Genomic DNA, 15,270 nt, shown 5'->3' with positions numbered 1-15,270 from the left:
GCTTCATCCTTCCTTTCCTTTCCTTTCTGCCTCCATCCTCTAGTCTCCTCCACGCAGTGTGGGGAGGGAGGATGGAAACACGCGTAGACCCGTTAGCAGCGGTTCTCAACTTGTGGGTCCCCAGATGTTGTTGGACTACAACTCCCATCATCCCTGAGCTCTGGCCTTGCTAGCTAGGGGTGATGGGAGTTGTAGTTCAACAACATCTGGGGACCCACAGGTTGAGAAAGGCTGTGTTAGAGGGCCGGGTTCAGGGCCCTTGTGGGCCGGATGCAGCCCTCAGACCATAGTTTGAGGACCCCTGGGCTCGATGATCCACTGGGTCCCTTCCAACTCAGCCCTTCTACGATTCTGTGATTCCCTGCGGCTGATACGTCGATGGCCTTTCCGTGAGAGCCCCAGACTTATCCTGAGGAATATATTTTCCTCTCCCTCCGCTTTCCTCTCTCGCCAAAGTGTGCTGACTGCTCCTGCCTTAGATTTTTTGCATGATTCCCGAATGACGCTGTTACACTACTTTTCCTTTGGGAATATACTTAAGGCTTAATGGAGCCACACTGCTACCTGCAACGATGATGTCATGGTGCCTGCCGCGTGATGTCATCATACTTGCCACCACCCAAGGGCACAGAGAACCAGCTTGTGCCGTGAATTTGCCAGGTTTCAATGTCACTCAGCTTTGATTAGGGCAAGATTCTGGTGCAGGGAGCAGCTGTCAAACAGACAGAGATGTCACAGGTGATGCAAGACAACACACAGGAAAGAAAACACATCACCTGTTGCATTTCCTCCTGCTGCACACAAGATCCAGGCTCAGAAGTCCAGCCAGGGCGGCGGGAGATGGTATCCCGCTCTGTAACCACTGGGCAATGCTACCTCCCAAGGTCCGTGTGGCTTATCTGGTGAGTTGGATATTACAAACACCAAACTCCCCCGTATTAGTGCCAACATTTTCCAGTCAAGAAAAGGTGTGAGAACCTTCCTGGTACTTCCTCCCTTTGTGTGTGAGTTGCAGCTACACAGTGATGGGGTGGTGGCCCTCTGCACATGCTCAAAGAGGCCTTGCCTGTGTTGGTTACTGTACATATTCTCAGATGGAATTTTGACTTCTGGGATTGAGATTTTGGAAGGTGGAATCGGAGGCTGCTTGGGCCCAGGGAAAAGGAGAGCTCACTATCCCCCAGTGCCCCATAATTCACATCCATAGCATTCCCGTTCTTGGGATTCCCACTCTGTTTACTTTGCCATGGTTACCCAGCGTATTATCGCAGGTATTTTCCTGCCCGTCTAAACCGCGGAGTGAGATGCAAATCTCCTGCAGTAGCCATGGAAAGCCGGCTGGGATTTCCTTCCGAAACAAAGTGACACGGGTGTCCCTGGGAGACAGGAGAAAAACCTCTGGCAAGTGGGGGGGGGGGTGAAGGGGGCTCTGCCCCACCTGCCCCACCCAGGAACACCTCCATGACACATCAGAGCGAAGGGAATCCTGGAGAAAGAAAACAGTAAGGCAGTGATTTTCAACCTTTTTGAGTCCATGCCTCCCAACACTTACATTTGCCTGGATGGCTCAAGTTAGTTAGAGCATGGTGCTGATAATACCAGGGTTGCAGGTTCGAATCCCGGATGGGACAGCTGGATTAGAGTCGGGCCCCTTCCAACAGTTCTGTGATTCTTCTTGATCACTCCTGCCCCATTTGTGCCCTTGCCCCCGATCCACTGCGCCTGGCTTTCTGAATCAGAGAACCTTAAAGACAGCATTGTTGTTTAGTCATTTAGTCATGCCCCACTCTTCGTGACCCCCTGGACCAGAGCACGCCAGGCACTCCTGTCTTCCACTGCCTCCCGCAGTTTGGTCAAACTCATGTTCATAGCTTCGAGAACACTGTCCCACCATCTCGTCCTCTGTCATCCCCTTCTCCTTGTGCCCTCCATCTTTCCCAGCATCAGGGTCTCTTCCAGGGAGTCTTCTCTTCTCATGAGGTGGCCAAAGTATTGGAGCCTCAGCTTCAGGATCTGTCCTTCCAGTGAGCACTCAGAGCTGATTTCCTTCAGAATGGATGCGTTTGATCTTCTTGCAGTCCATGGGACTCTCCAGAGTCTCCTCCAGCACCAGAATTCAAAAGCATCCATTCTTCGGCGATCAGCCTTCTTTATGGTCCAGCTCTCACTTCCATACATCACTACTGGGAAAACCAGAGCTTTAACTATACGGACCTTTGTTGGCAAGCGGATGGCTCTGCTTTTTAAGATACTGTCTAGGTTTGTCATCACTTTTCTCCCAAGAAGGAGGTGTCTTTTAATTTCGTGACTGCTGTCACCATCTGCAGTGATCATGGAGCCCAAGAAAGTAAAACCTCTCACTGCCTCCATTTCTTCCCCTTCTATTTGCCAGGAGACATCATTGGTTTTCCGCAACTCCCAAGGAAACCTTTCCAAGAGAGCGGGACGCGCCCTGCCCTCTTCACCCAGCGACCCCTACTGGCGGAAAAGCGCAAGTCCCTTTCCCCAGTGCCCGAGGCGCCTCCCCTGCTCTCTACCGCCCCCTGGCGGCCTTTTCTCGTCACTGCAGCCCCCGGGCCCGTCCACGCCCCCCCCCCCCCGCGCCCCACACTTCTTTCTTTTCCTCCCACGCTCTTGCAAAGCATCTGAACGGGTCGCGGCGGAGAGAATGCGGCCCATTCACTTCTGCCCTCCGGCCTCCCGTCCCCCCAGACAATGCGGCCCTTGTTCTCCCCGGGGCAGCCCGTTCCTGGCCCTCGAGAGACAATCCCCTTCCTTGTCCTGCCATGGGGTGGGGTGGGGGGGCTGAGTGGGCAGGTGGGCCCAGAGACCCCTCACCCGCGCCACGGCCACCCCTGGTGGTCCTGGGGGCCGGAGAGGCACTCGGGGGCCAGGAGGCAGAGTCTCCCTTCTGGAGCCTGGACGGGGCGGACCCTTTCGTCTCTCTCCATCCCTCTCCCTTCATTTCATTTTTCCTCCTCTTCTCCCTCCAGCCCCCTTTCTTCGGGCTTCCTCCCCGCCTCCCCGCCGTGGAAATCCGGCTGGGTGCCAGGTGGAGAGAAACAGGCTCCGTCTTTCATCTCCCCCCCCCTTTTTTTCCTTGGGTCTTTCCCCCCCCCCTCGACCCTCTTCCCCCAGCAGCGCCCTCCCTCCGGCCAGAGGCAGCCAGCAGGATGGGCGAGCCCCAGGAGGGACCTGGGGGGCTGCGGGGTTTCTCCCTCGACAAGGAATTCCTGCGCTCCCCCAAGGGGGTGGTGATGGAGGCAGAGCTGGTAACGGAAGACCCCCACCCACCCACCGCACCCTCCTCCTCCTCCTTCCCTGCCCCCCCCCCGCTTCTCCCCCTCCCTCTTTTCACCCAACACTTTCTCTCCATCCTCTAAGTCGGTGGTGCCATGAACTAATATGTTTTAAACTCCGGAGTCTGGATTTTGGGGAAGCCCTCTCTGAGCTGCTCAGGGATCATGTTTCACTTAGCTAATTCAGAAGTGGGTCAGCCAATCCTGCTGGGGGGTTTTATTTGTGGGGGGTGGGGTATGGTCCGGCTCGTTCTTTTGAGTGGGGCCCTATCCTGGTGGCCCCTCTCTCCTTGCTTTCCTTCCGCCTTTCTTCATTAATTCATTCATTTGATTCATCCCTTCCTTTTAAGGACTTTGCCATTTTTTTCTTCCCCTTTTCCCCCTAATCGTTCCCCTCTTTTTTTTTTTTGCATAAAACTAAAGAATTGGAGAGTTAGAAGTCTCGTCTAGTGCAACCCGTTGCAGTGCAGAAACCTCTGCTTTTCTTAATTCCTCCTTCGCAGACCTTTCCCTTCTTCCTTTTTCCTCTGTTTGTCTTTCAATCCTTCCATTTGGCTGGCTTAATTTTCATTCCCTCCCTGCTAATTCCTGTGAATGCCTTTTTTTGCTCCCTCTCCATTCTTTGGGAGGGGGTTCTCCTCTCTGATGGAGGCTTGGGTGGGTGGGGGTCCACTTCTTTATCCAAAATGTATAGCCGGGGTAGGGAAGACAGTGGTTTTAAGGCAGGGACTGTGGGGGGAAAGGGCTTATGGGAAATTTTATTCCAAAAGTCTGTGCCGTGGGGTAGATGGAGAAATGAGAGGAGAATAAGTTTTTGCTTTGAACAAAACCACTAATTTTCCACTGGCCCTGAGCACAGGTTGGTTATCTTTGTGTATACATCATATACACATGATTATCATTATTATATATATTGATCTATAGAATCCAAAAAACGAAAGCACAGGTCCGTGCGAGTGTCTGGATCCCATACATTCAAAGTTTCTTTTTTTTAATCCTCTTTAAAAAAATCAAATTGCTTTGATTTTGATCATGGTCCCCTTTCTAATTATGGACCACACTCCCATTCCTTCTTGATATATTTTATTATCAGCTCCGTAAATCACATAGCTAGTTCCAATACTTCTTATTGACAATTACGACAACTTTTCTTTTTTTAAAAAAAAAACACCACATTTTTTCTTTCGTTTCTTTTCTCTAAAACTCGTTTGCTGTTACAGGTATTAAATTTCAATTCAAATATTTGGGGGGGGTGTGGAAACCAAATTCTTTTCTCTAAAACTCGTTTGCTGTTACAGGTATTAAATTTCAATTCAAATATTTGGGGTGTGTGTGTGGAAACCAAATATTTGGGGGGGGGGACTTGTGGGTGAGGGGAGAGCAGCCAAAATGTAGAATCATAGAATTGGCAGAGTTGGAAGGGACCCCAGGGGCCATCTAGCCTAACCCCCTTGCAGTACAGGGATCTCAGCTAAAACATCCCTGACAGAGAGCCACCCAACCAACCTCTGCTTAAAAACCTCCAATGGAGTGGAGACCATGGCAGCGGGGTCCGCTTTTGAGTTCTCCAGAAATCTTCATGGGGGAGATGTCACTCAAAGCAGGGGGGGGGGGGAGCGTTTCACTTGAAAGGTATTTTAGAAGGATGGAAGTGGTGGGAGCAGTTTCTGCTGGGTTTTTTCCCCAAAGGAAAAGTTCCAAATCTGCAACACTGAGCGCAGAGCTAAGAGGAGAGATTGTAAATCCAGAGTGTGGGATTTTTGTGTGTGTGAGGATGAAATCAGGCTACGAATTATGCCATCTGGGATCATGAATTGCTGGGAAGGGGTGTGTGTGTGTGTGTGTGTGTGTGTGTGAAGAGTCCATCTCAAAAGAGTAGGATTATATTTTATATATATGAAAGTGCGCCACATTTGGGAATGCACTTCACACTTCTCCTTTTGCCTCCCGCTTGCCCCCTTCCTCCAGGGCCTCAGCTTCCTGGTCTTCCTGCTGCTCACAGCTTCCATTTCCGCCTACATGGGTGCAGCTCTCCTGGAAGTGCTGGTGACACTGGCGTTCTTGGGACTGCGGGCCACGCACTACTACGAGCGCCTGACTCGCGTCAACTGGCCCTGCCTGGTGGGTAGCCATGCTTTCCCCATAATCTCCTTTTGCAGCGCTTGGTCGTGCTCCCCGTGGCCAATGTCTTGCCGAAAGAGGCATTGGAGTCGACTGAGCAACACCAAAGTGCATTGACACGCCTTCCCCTGTGCCAGATTTCCTTCTCGTGCTGCGGTGGGACTGTAGCTTTGTCTGCCTCCCTGGATTGGATTTTGCCATTTGCACGCTTTCTGATACAGTGGTACCTCAGGTTAAGTACTTAATTCATTCCGGAGGTTCGTTCTTAACCTGAAACTGTTCTTAACCTGAAGCACCACTTTAGCTGATGGGGCTTCCTGCTGCCGCTGCACGATTTCTGTTCTCATCCTGAAGCAAAGTTCTTAACCCAAGGTACTATTTCTGGGTTAGCAAAGTCTGTAACCTGAAGTGTCTGTAACCTGAGGTACTACTGTACTGGTTTCAACTGGTCTTCCCGCCTGCAGCTCAGCCCTCGATGACCCTCCTCTCTCCTCCTGCCACAGGATTTCCTTCGCTGCATCAGCGCCGCAATAGTCTTCACGGTAGTGGCCTTTGCCGTCATTGCTGCCAGCCACGAGGGATCAGCCGTGTCTGCCTTTGTGAGTTATCAACCCTCTCCCTAGAAACTCCCCTTTTATGGCCACGCCCCTTATCGGAGCCCCTCCCCAAGGGGCGTGGCATATAGACAGCCAACCCGCTGCAAGGCAGGACTGTGTGGGTTCTGTCAGAGACCTGGCTCGACCTAAGATATCCTTCCAAATGTGGGGTGCTTGAGGGGTACCACCCCCAAAAAAATTCCACCTTCCCCCAATCTGTTATCGTTCCCTCCCCTCCTGCCTCCTGCCATTCACTCACAATTCTTGGTCCCTCCGCAGGTCTTCAGCCTGATTCTCATTGCCGTCTTCTGTTTCGACGCCTACAAAACGTACAGGGCAGAAATGGGGGCGGACCAGGGTGAGTGGCGCCGGGGAGAGGGTGGGATCCTGGCGCTGCCAAGGGGTGGGTGCAATGGTGGCATGGGTGAAAGTCTGGGGCAGAAAAACGGGGGCCTCCCTGCAGCGGTGAACGGAACGATCCTCAACGTGCCTGGCATTTTATACAAAATTTAAGACGGCAGGTCCCTGCCCCGCTGAGCCTACAGTCTGTTGGATTTTTAATGTTTTCGTACAAAGTTTTTTCTCCTTTATAAATCACGTTAATTTTTACTTATTATAATGTATCAGATCTACTAGTTGTGGTTCATTTTTTCGAACTGAAGGCTTGTGAAATAAGGAGCCTACAGTCTAAAATTTGACACAGCGGAAACAGGGGAGTGGGAGGGAAGTGGAGCGAGTGGATCAACCGAGAGGCAGCATGTCAGGGGTCTCCAACAGTGTGCTCGTGAGCTCAGTGGTGCTCTTGAGTTCTTCCCCTGGTGCCTACGACACCCCTGAGCCCTCCCTCGCTGCCCGCTTGCTCATGGTGGTGGTGGTTACCTAGAGCTACACAGAGTTGAAGGAGGAAGTTGGAAGAGTGACGTTCTGTCCCATTTCCTCTTTCAGCTCTATGTGCTTTTAAGGCTCATGTCAGTCCTACCTGATGCAACATTTATCGTATATTTCGCTCTATAAGACACACCAGACCACAAGACGCACCTAGTTTTTGGAGGAGGAAAACAAGAAAAAAATATTCTGAATCTCAGAAGCCAGAACAGCAAGAGGGATCGCTGCGCAGTGAAAGCAGCAATCCCTCTTTCTGTTCTGGCTTCTGTGATAGCTGCGCAGCCTGCATTCGCTCCATAAGACGCACACACATTTCCCCTTACTTTTTAGGAGGGGAAAAGTGAGTCTTAGAGAGCAAAAAATACGGTAGCTAGATCATTTGGAAAAGCAGAGTGTGCATGCCTGCGTTCTTGTTCTTTCTTTCTCTCTCTCTCTCGGCACCTGCAATGCAACAATTTCTGCTAAACTTCCACCATGTTGCCTCCTACTCTCCTTTTCTCAGAACTTAAAAAGCCCCCAGGTGCTTCACCCTTCCTTCACCGGGTTTACTCTGAGTAGGGCTAGCAGCATTGAGCTTTGGCCGAGGGAGGGACAGAGAGGAAAGGCCGACCCACAGATGACGAAGAAAACAATGTACAACTTGCCGTCCCCACGGCAGGGTTGACTCTCCTCTGACCCAGAGAGGCAACTGACCTTGTGAACGCTCTTTCTCTCTTGTAGACCCAGATCTGGGCTGAGGGTCCCTGCGATCAACACACAGCTGCTGCTGCTGCCCTACATCCCTCGCTCCCTGCCCCACAGCCTTTCTGCAGCTTCCTTGACCCCTTCTTCCTCGGCTCTGAAGACGATGCTTCTGTCCTCTTCCCACCAGGGGCCAGTGGGCTGCTGCTCACTGCTTCTGTGGGAGCAAAGACCCCACCCCACAACAGACCCACTTTGCTGAATCCCACCCCCCATCAAACTGGAACGTGGATCCTGGGTGGCTGAGCTCCTGGGTGTTCCCCCCCCCTTCCCTTTTGTATTTAACTTGACGAGGAGACGAAATTAAAAGGTGCTTTTAATATGGTACGCTGGCCTCTTATGTGCCCACGCATGCACGAGTGGGGGATGCGCATGGGTGAGTGTGAGCGCATGAATGTACAACCGCTGCGCTCAGGTCCCGTTTGTGGGCTTCTGGTCGCTGCTGTGAGAACAGGATTTCGGGCTGGATGGGTCGCAGGCCCGATCCTGCGGCGGGACTCTTCGGATGCTCTTACGACTGCGCAAGGAGCACGTCCCACGAGTGTGGGTGCACAAAAAATCTTGGGCTTTTGTTTCTGCTCGCAAGCGCCTGGATTTGCGGGTGGCACACAGGGAGGCTCGGAGATGTGCGGATCTGAGGGAGTGTGCCAAAAGTGTGAGCTGAGAAAGAGGCGTGGAAGGAGGGTGACGGCTAGGAAAAAGTAAAACAGAATGTTGCAGAGGGGATAGTTTCTTGGTAGAGATGAAATGAGACAATGCGAAGGCAGGATGAAAAGGCGGACAGGTCCGTGTATTAAGCTGGAAACCATTGTCTGTAGGAGGCCCCACATAATGTTCACACTCTAACTCATGGGTAGGCAAACTAAGGCCCGGGGACCGGATCCGGCCCAGTCGCCTTCTCAATCCGGCCTGCAGACGGTCCAGGAATCAGCGTGTTTTTACATGAGTAGAATGTGCCCTTTTATTCAGAATGCATCTCTGGGTTATTTGTGGGGCATAGGAATTCGTTTGTTTTTTGGGTTCTTCAAAATATAGTCCAGCTCCCCACAAGGTCTGAGGGACAGTGGACCGGCCCCCTACTGAAAAAGTTTGCTGACCCCTACTCTAACTTCTGAGCGTGGGAGGAAGGGGGAAATCAGTCTCAGAGAAACCCTGGCAGGGACCTCCCCTGTCAATGTTCAGTTTGACCACAAGAGGGAACAATGGACACCAGTACGAGCCAGAGAAAGCTGTTGAGAAAACTTCAAGCTATCACAGTTGTTTGGAAAACCAGATTTTCACATTAATAGAATAATGAAAGTCTTCTTTAAACAGCAACATAAGAAGCAGAGAGAGAGGGGGGGGGCAGCTTTGTGTTAAGAGTTGTCCTCTTTTTTTTCCCCTGGGAAGGGTCTTGTGCTTTTTCAATAGCTCCATGGCAGGCAGGCATTCAACAGGTGATGTTAAAAATCTATTCATGTTTAATTCCTGCCTGTTGCCAGGCTGTCAGTGGCACAGCGCAGCAACCCTATTCTCTCTGTTCAGCAGCTGGGCAGCACATGATGAGGACGGCAATGTCAGGATTAAATTTGCTGTTCAACTTTATTAATTGGATTATATTAATGCTACATCTTATTCAGTGAAAGGGGCTGGAGATAAAGCCCTTCAGTTCAACCGAGGATCTGAAAACCTCCTCACTCTTCATCATGAAGTTTCTGGAAGAGAGAAGCACAGAAGGAAAGGATGAAAGGGGGGGGGGAATTAAAAGGAGGAGAGTATGACAGTGGCATAGCGTGGGGGGTGCAGGGGGGGCCGGCCGCACCGGGCGCAACATCTGGGGGGGGCGCGCAGAAGAGACTCGAGTGCTAAAATCCACGGGTTAGGGGGCACAAATTACTTGCCTTGCCCCGGGTGCTGACAACCCACGCTACGCCACTGGAGTATGATGAGCACAGAAATAAAACAAGGGAGACATGAGCAGGATGCAACATTTAAAAGGGTAGGAGATGTGCTCTGAAATCACCTTTGTTGCCATGAAAACGTGCATGTGTATTCCTGTCCTAGGGAAAAACCTCCTAAACAATTCTGGAACTTTTCATTGTATTGGAGAATAGCTAGCTTTAAGGAAGGGGGTCTATTGGCTCATGCCAGTGCCGTCACCAACATACCAAAAACTACCTCAACATTTTGGAGCAGCTCTCCAATATGTTAGCATTTTTGACTCGGAGAAGACCCGTTGAAATGAATTACCATGACTATTAATTTCAGTGGATCTACTCTGCGTAAAAGTTACTTTACCTTTGTGAATTTTGGGAGGGAGGGATGGGGGTGAATGTGCAGGGGGTGGAGCTTAAGGGCAAATGCGCAGCCTGATTCACTGGAATGGAAAAGAAACGCCAAAGGCTTGTTCACACAATATGCTGAACCCAGGTACAAGCTGCCTCTACACATGCACAAGTGTTTGTGTGAAAGGGTGTACACTCGTTGATTTGTGCAGCGCTGTGAGCTGTGGAGGTTAGAGCATCAGACTAGGCCCTGGAAGATGAGGGTTCGAAATCCCCGCTCAACCATGAAGCTCACTGGGTGACTTTGGGTCAGTCTCTGCCCCTCAGCCTAACCTACCTCACAGGGCTGTTGTTGGAGATTAAACGAGGGGGAGAAGAGCTGCGTAGACCACCTTGAGCTCCAAGGCGGGGTATAAAGGCAATTAATAATGAAATGATAATAAATTGTGTACACAGACTGTACATGCATTGCACGTCACGTGCACAGCTCAGTTGTTTGTGTACACAGATTGCGGCCTGGCTGAACGTAATGTGTGAACAGGACAAAGGGCAAGCTGGGGTCTCTCCCCAGAGCCCCCCTGCCCCCCTCAGCCGGCCACAACACTCACCTTCCCTCCCACATCGCGGGTCTTGGCCTTCAGCTTGTTGACTTGGGACTCGGCGATGTCCGCCCGCTCCTCGGCCTCATCCAGCTCGTGCTGAACCTTCCGGAACTTGGCCAGGTTGCTGTTGGCCTGTTCTTCCTGCGGGTGGGCCAGGGGGTGGAGGGGAAGAGAAGGTGGGAAAGCTCAGAAAAGGGCAGGCAGAATGATCCAGACTGTTATGTACTGAAGTTCTCACCCTGGGCCAGCAGGAGGGGTACTTATGCAAATAAGGGATCAAAAGTGACATTCAGTGATTGGATAGTTTTAGAAAGTTGTTACAGTTGCATTGTAGTGGAGCTCTATATAAGCAGGCTGACTGAACCCTTCAGTTCAGTTCTGTTCTGGCCTCTGAATAAACAAGAGCTGTTTGAAGAATCGCTGTGTCGTCTGATATGTTTACCCACAACTTAACACAGACTCCTTGATAAGGGAAGGTTGCAGTGGCTTTGGGAAGGCAGCACGAGGGCTGGGTGTCAGCTGTGCCCAAAAAAAAAGGCTTCGAGGGCCACATGCAGCCCTCGGGCCACACTTTGGAGAAAGCACATTGGGAAGAGCTGACATAGAAGCTTATGAAATTTTGCCTGGCAAGGAGAAAGGGTAGGCAGCGATGGCCGCCGGCTTCGATGGCTTTGAAAGAGGATTAGGCAAATTGAAGGAGGGGAGGGCAATAAAGTCATAGGCAGTAATGCTTCTGAGTGCCAGTTGCGGATCCAGTAGGATCCAGCAGGATCTCCTTATGTTCTTAAGGACACCACGGTGGGTGGTGTTCACCAGACCTGCGCGACCCACTGCAAGGATTGGGGAGGAGAACGGAAGGTATTTACTGATCCACTTGTAAGAGAGATGGAACTGGGAAAAAGGCATGTGGTTACCGTATTTTTCGCTCCATAAGACGCACCTGACGATAAGATGCACCTAGTTTTTAGAGGGGGAAAGCAAGAAAAAAAATATTTTGCGCAGAGCATGTAAGCGGCTCTCGGTTTTCTTGCTTTAAACCCTCCCGTCCCACCTCCCACTTCGCTGAGAAGCCAGCAGAGCAAGAGCGATAGCTGCGCAGCGCCTCTTCTTCTGCTGGCTTCCCAGCAAAGCGGGATGAGAGACGAAAGGGAGCCCTTACAAGGGAGCGCTGAGCAGAGCCTGGGAGCGGCTCTTGCTGGCTTTTCCGGGAGGTGTAGGAAGGGACAGAGGGCAGCCCGTCAGTCCCTTCTCCCATCTCGCGGAAAAGCCCCCAAGAGCTGCACACATGCTCCGCACGGCTCTTTAAAGGGAGCGCTGAGCAGAGCCTCCCGCCTGCATTTGCTCCATAAGACGCACACACATTTCCCCTTACTTTTTAGGAGGGAAAAAGTGCGTCTTATGGAGCAAAAAATACGGTAATTCACCACACTGTCTGAGATTTCAGCCAAGGGTTTCCAGATTAACCGCGTGCGTCCTTTACCTCCGCCGAAATACTGCAACCTGCATCATTTCATCACCTTCCACCCGACCTGACCTGTAGAACCTGATCATGAAAAGCCAGCTGAGGTCTTGCAAAGTTTGTTCAGAAGACTTAAAATGAGAACCACTAGTTGCTCAGGTTTAGGGAAGTTTTATTCTGCAAAGGAGCTCAAGCACCATAAGGCCTGCTGTTTATACAGTCTAGAAAACTGTATCTCGCAAAGCATCAGGCAACCTTAGTTCAATCTAAGCATCCTGGCAGCTCAGGTTTAGCAAAGCTTTTCTTGATTTGCCAAGGAGTAGGCGCTGTGGGACCCCTGACCATTAGGTCCAGACGTGACCGACTCTGGGGTTGCGGCCCTCATCTCGCTTTATTGGCCGAGGGAGCCGGCGTACAACTTCCGGGCAGTGGCGTAGCATGGGGGGTGCAGGGGGGGCTGGCCGCACCGGGTGCAACATCTGGGGTTAGGGCAAATCCACAGGTTAGGGGGCGCAAATCCACGGGTTAGGGGGCGCAAATCTACGGGTTAGGGGGCGCAAATTACTTGCCTTGCCCCGGGTGCTGACAACCCACGCTACGCCACTGCTTCCGGGTCATGTGGCCAGCATGACTAAGCTGCTTCTGGCGAACCACAGCAGCGCACGGAAACGCGGTTTACCTTCCCACAGGAGGGGTACCTATTTATCTACTTGCACTTTGATGTGCTTTGGAAGTCCTAGGTTGGCAGGAGCAGGGACCGAGCAACGGGAGCTCACCCCGTCGCGGGGATTCGAACTGCCGACCTTCTGATTGGCAAGTCCTAGGCTCTGTGGTTTAACCCACAGCGCCACCCGCATCCCAGGCGCTGTGGAAGGCGCTGTAATTTGACCTAGTGGCTTCTGGGTCTCTGCAGCCATTGTTTTTGACAAGGCTGGCCGATAACTGTGGAGAGAATCCAGGAACTCACCGCTTCCTCTGCCTGTCTCTTGTAGGCTTTGACCTTCAGCTGCAACTTGTCCACCAGATCCTGGAGCCTCAGCAAGTTCTTCTTGTCCTCCTCAGTCTGCAGATGAGGAGAAATGGGAAGGAAAATGGGGGAGAAACCGTCACCTGGCATCCACAACAACTGTTTCTCCATAAATGGGTTCTCTTGCAACACCAAACCATGGTTTAAACAAACACCATCTGACAAACCATAGTTTGCAAGTAGCCACTAAACCAGGATCCGAAATCAAGTTTTGAAGCTGGTTTGCAAACCGCACTTTGGGCAGGCTGTGTCTTGGGATTACATCTGAGTTTACAAAATGAGATTTGGAATAGTGCTCCTCCTGCCCTTGGAGGTCACTGTTTAGGATAGAGTAAGGAGATTCTCAAAGAAGAAAGAAACTGCACAAACAGCCATTTTGCCTGTAAACCTAGAATGCAGGTTTGGAGTGTAAATGATGGTATAAATCACAGTTTGGAGTTACAGCTGAACCAACCCTATGTGTAACTTTCTATAAGTAAAATCAGTGCTTTTTTTTCTAAAAAGATGTTTAGGGGTACTCTCATTTTGACTCAAGAAAATCACCATTTTATAGTTCAAATCGGGGGAAATCAATACAGTAAATGGACAAAAGGACAAAGATTCACAAACTGTTTAGGGGTATGCGTCCCCCCAGAAAAAAACACTGGGTAAAATCATCTTTGGTGTGAATACATTTCCAGTGAACCTCCAGCCTGACTCAGGTGTGCTTGCACTTTGCACAGTCTCCTGATCAGAATTTCCCTTGACTTTCCAAACTATGGAAATCAGTTAATTTAGGAATTTAAAAACAATCAAAACTGCAAAATGGGATCAAATGTCACCAGTGAATACTTTGTGTTATGGTTCTAACATTCTTCCACCAGCCTTAAGATTTGCTTTCTTTTAAAAGTATCCATGGGATTTTTAAAAAAGAAACAACAGCAGTGTTTCTTCTTAAATAAAGAAATTTGGCCAAATTTTGAATTTCTGCAAAACTTCATTTGTATACTGCTTTCTGTTTACAACGAAAACACCAAAGCAGTAGTCCTAAAACCACAATAAAAGTACTAGGAAATAAAGCAATGGTTATATGTGAATTTATATTGTCTCTAACAATGTAAATGCAACAGATAAATGAAACCTGGCCAGAACCAGCCTGCCGATCCTCTACCACAAGGGGGAGGATCCAGATGTGGCCCCCAGAACTCTCTATCTGACCCTTGAGACTCTTCCTTAGCTATGTCCCTCTCTAAGCCACACCCCTTGAGGGCTTTGGCCTGGCTGAGACGTCTCCTTGATCTCTAATAATGCTTCTTGTTTTCCTGGAGGGAGAGAGGGCACAGAGATGTACGTGTAGAAACCTCTGACTTTTGCAATGTAACCTCTGGGGTAGGCAACCTAAGGCCCGTGGGCCGGATGCAGGCCCAATCGCCTTCTCCAGGAATCAGTGTGTTTTTACATGAGTAGAATGTGTGCTTGTGTTTAAAATGCGTCTCTGGGTTATTTGTGGGGCACAGGAATTTTTTCAAAATATAGTCCGGCCCCCCACAAGGTCTGAGGGACGGTGGACCGGCCCACGGCTGAAAAAGGTTGCTGACCCCTGCTCTAGTGCAAAAGGTGAGAGTTCCGGCCGCTGCCCCTGCCCACCCCGGCCAGTGACTCCCCCCAAAAAATGTTCCTTATAATGGAATACAGCCCTCCAGCTGAGAAAGGTTCCCAGTTCTGATCTATGCCTCTCCTGTGACCACTGTATTTTCCATGCTGGTCTCTTCTATGCTCAGAGAGATACGATGCACCTTGAGCACCATATACTTGGTTTTGCCGCATAGCCTCGCAGCATCCCCAGCTCATCCGGACGGATGCCACCTGAGCCCCCGCACCTGGTAGGTGAGCTCCTTGATGCGCCTCTCGCACTTGCGCATGCCCTTGACGGTCTCGCCGTTGCGCTTCTGCTCCAGCTCCAGCTCGTTCTCCAGCTCCCGCACTCGGGCCTCCAGCTTCTGCAGCTGCTTCTTGCCGCCTTTCAGGGCCAGCTGCTCCGCCTCGTCCAGCCGCAGCTGCAGGTCCTTGATGGTCTGCTCCATGTTCTTCTTCATCCTCTCCAGGTGAGCGCTGGTGTCCTGCTCCTTCTTCAGCTCCTCCGCCATCATGGCCGCCTGGAGGAAGCAGAGAGAACGCAGAGAATTACCTCAGCCTGGCAAACCCAACGCAGGCCTTAAAAATCCTGAGGGGAGGAGAGGTGAAGGCCCAGGAGCCCATACTCTAAACAGGCGCCGCTACACCGAACTCCTGACCCT

At 51.0% G+C, this 15,270-nt stretch overlaps 2 protein-coding genes across 3 annotated transcripts in view; one reads left to right on the top strand and one right to left on the bottom strand.

The window, feature by feature from the left end:
- Positions 1–2,611: 2,611 nt before the first annotated feature.
- On the top strand, positions 2,612–7,969 carry CMTM5 (CKLF like MARVEL transmembrane domain containing 5). 2 transcript variants are annotated; one of them, XM_028701648.2, is made up of 5 exons: positions 3,144–3,272; positions 5,268–5,420; positions 5,924–6,019; positions 6,296–6,374; positions 7,622–7,969. In XM_028701648.2, the coding sequence occupies exons 1-5, from the start codon at positions 3,174–3,176 to the stop codon at positions 7,636–7,638; spliced, it is 444 nt and encodes a 147-aa protein (XP_028557481.2). In that variant the 5' UTR covers positions 3,144–3,173; the 3' UTR covers positions 7,639–7,969. The 2 variants fall into 2 exon arrangements, with proteins under 2 accessions (XP_077773027.1, XP_028557481.2); XM_077916901.1 differs by lacking the exons at positions 6,296–6,374; positions 7,622–7,969 and having other exon boundaries at positions 2,612–3,272; positions 5,885–5,993.
- A 1,235-nt stretch (positions 7,970–9,204) lies between these two features.
- LOC114583613 (myosin-6) overlaps positions 9,205–15,270 on the bottom strand; it is a 51,837-nt gene continuing 45,771 nt past the window's right edge. The window contains exons 38-41 of the mRNA XM_077916900.1: positions 14,854–15,129; positions 12,935–13,030; positions 10,515–10,649; positions 9,205–9,336 (exon numbers count right to left, since the gene is read on the bottom strand). Coding sequence (XP_077773026.1) covers positions 9,316–9,336; positions 10,515–10,649; positions 12,935–13,030; positions 14,854–15,129 — 528 coding nt within the window. The 3' untranslated portion in view covers positions 9,205–9,315. The remainder of the gene's footprint in view (positions 9,337–10,514; positions 10,650–12,934; positions 13,031–14,853; positions 15,130–15,270) is intronic.

Source organism: Podarcis muralis, chromosome 13 (assembly GCF_964188315.1).
Source record: "Podarcis muralis chromosome 13, rPodMur119.hap1.1, whole genome shotgun sequence".
In the NCBI taxonomy this organism is placed as follows: Eukaryota; Metazoa; Chordata; class Lepidosauria; order Squamata; family Lacertidae; genus Podarcis; species Podarcis muralis.
The sequence above is the reverse complement of the archived record's forward strand: the minus strand, read 5'-3'. Positions and strand labels throughout refer to the sequence as shown.

What these genes read in the sequence shown, in the direction of transcription:
- CMTM5 (XM_077916901.1), top strand. Translation starts at nt 2,787, where the DNA reads ATGGGGTGGGGTGGGGGGGCTGAGTGGGCAGGTGGGCCCAGAGACCCC. An exon ending in TGGTGATGGAGGCAGAGCTG is followed by an intron (nt 3,273 to 5,267) that starts GTAACGGAAGAC and finishes CCCTTCCTCCAG; the next exon opens with GGCCTCAGCTTCCTGGTCTT.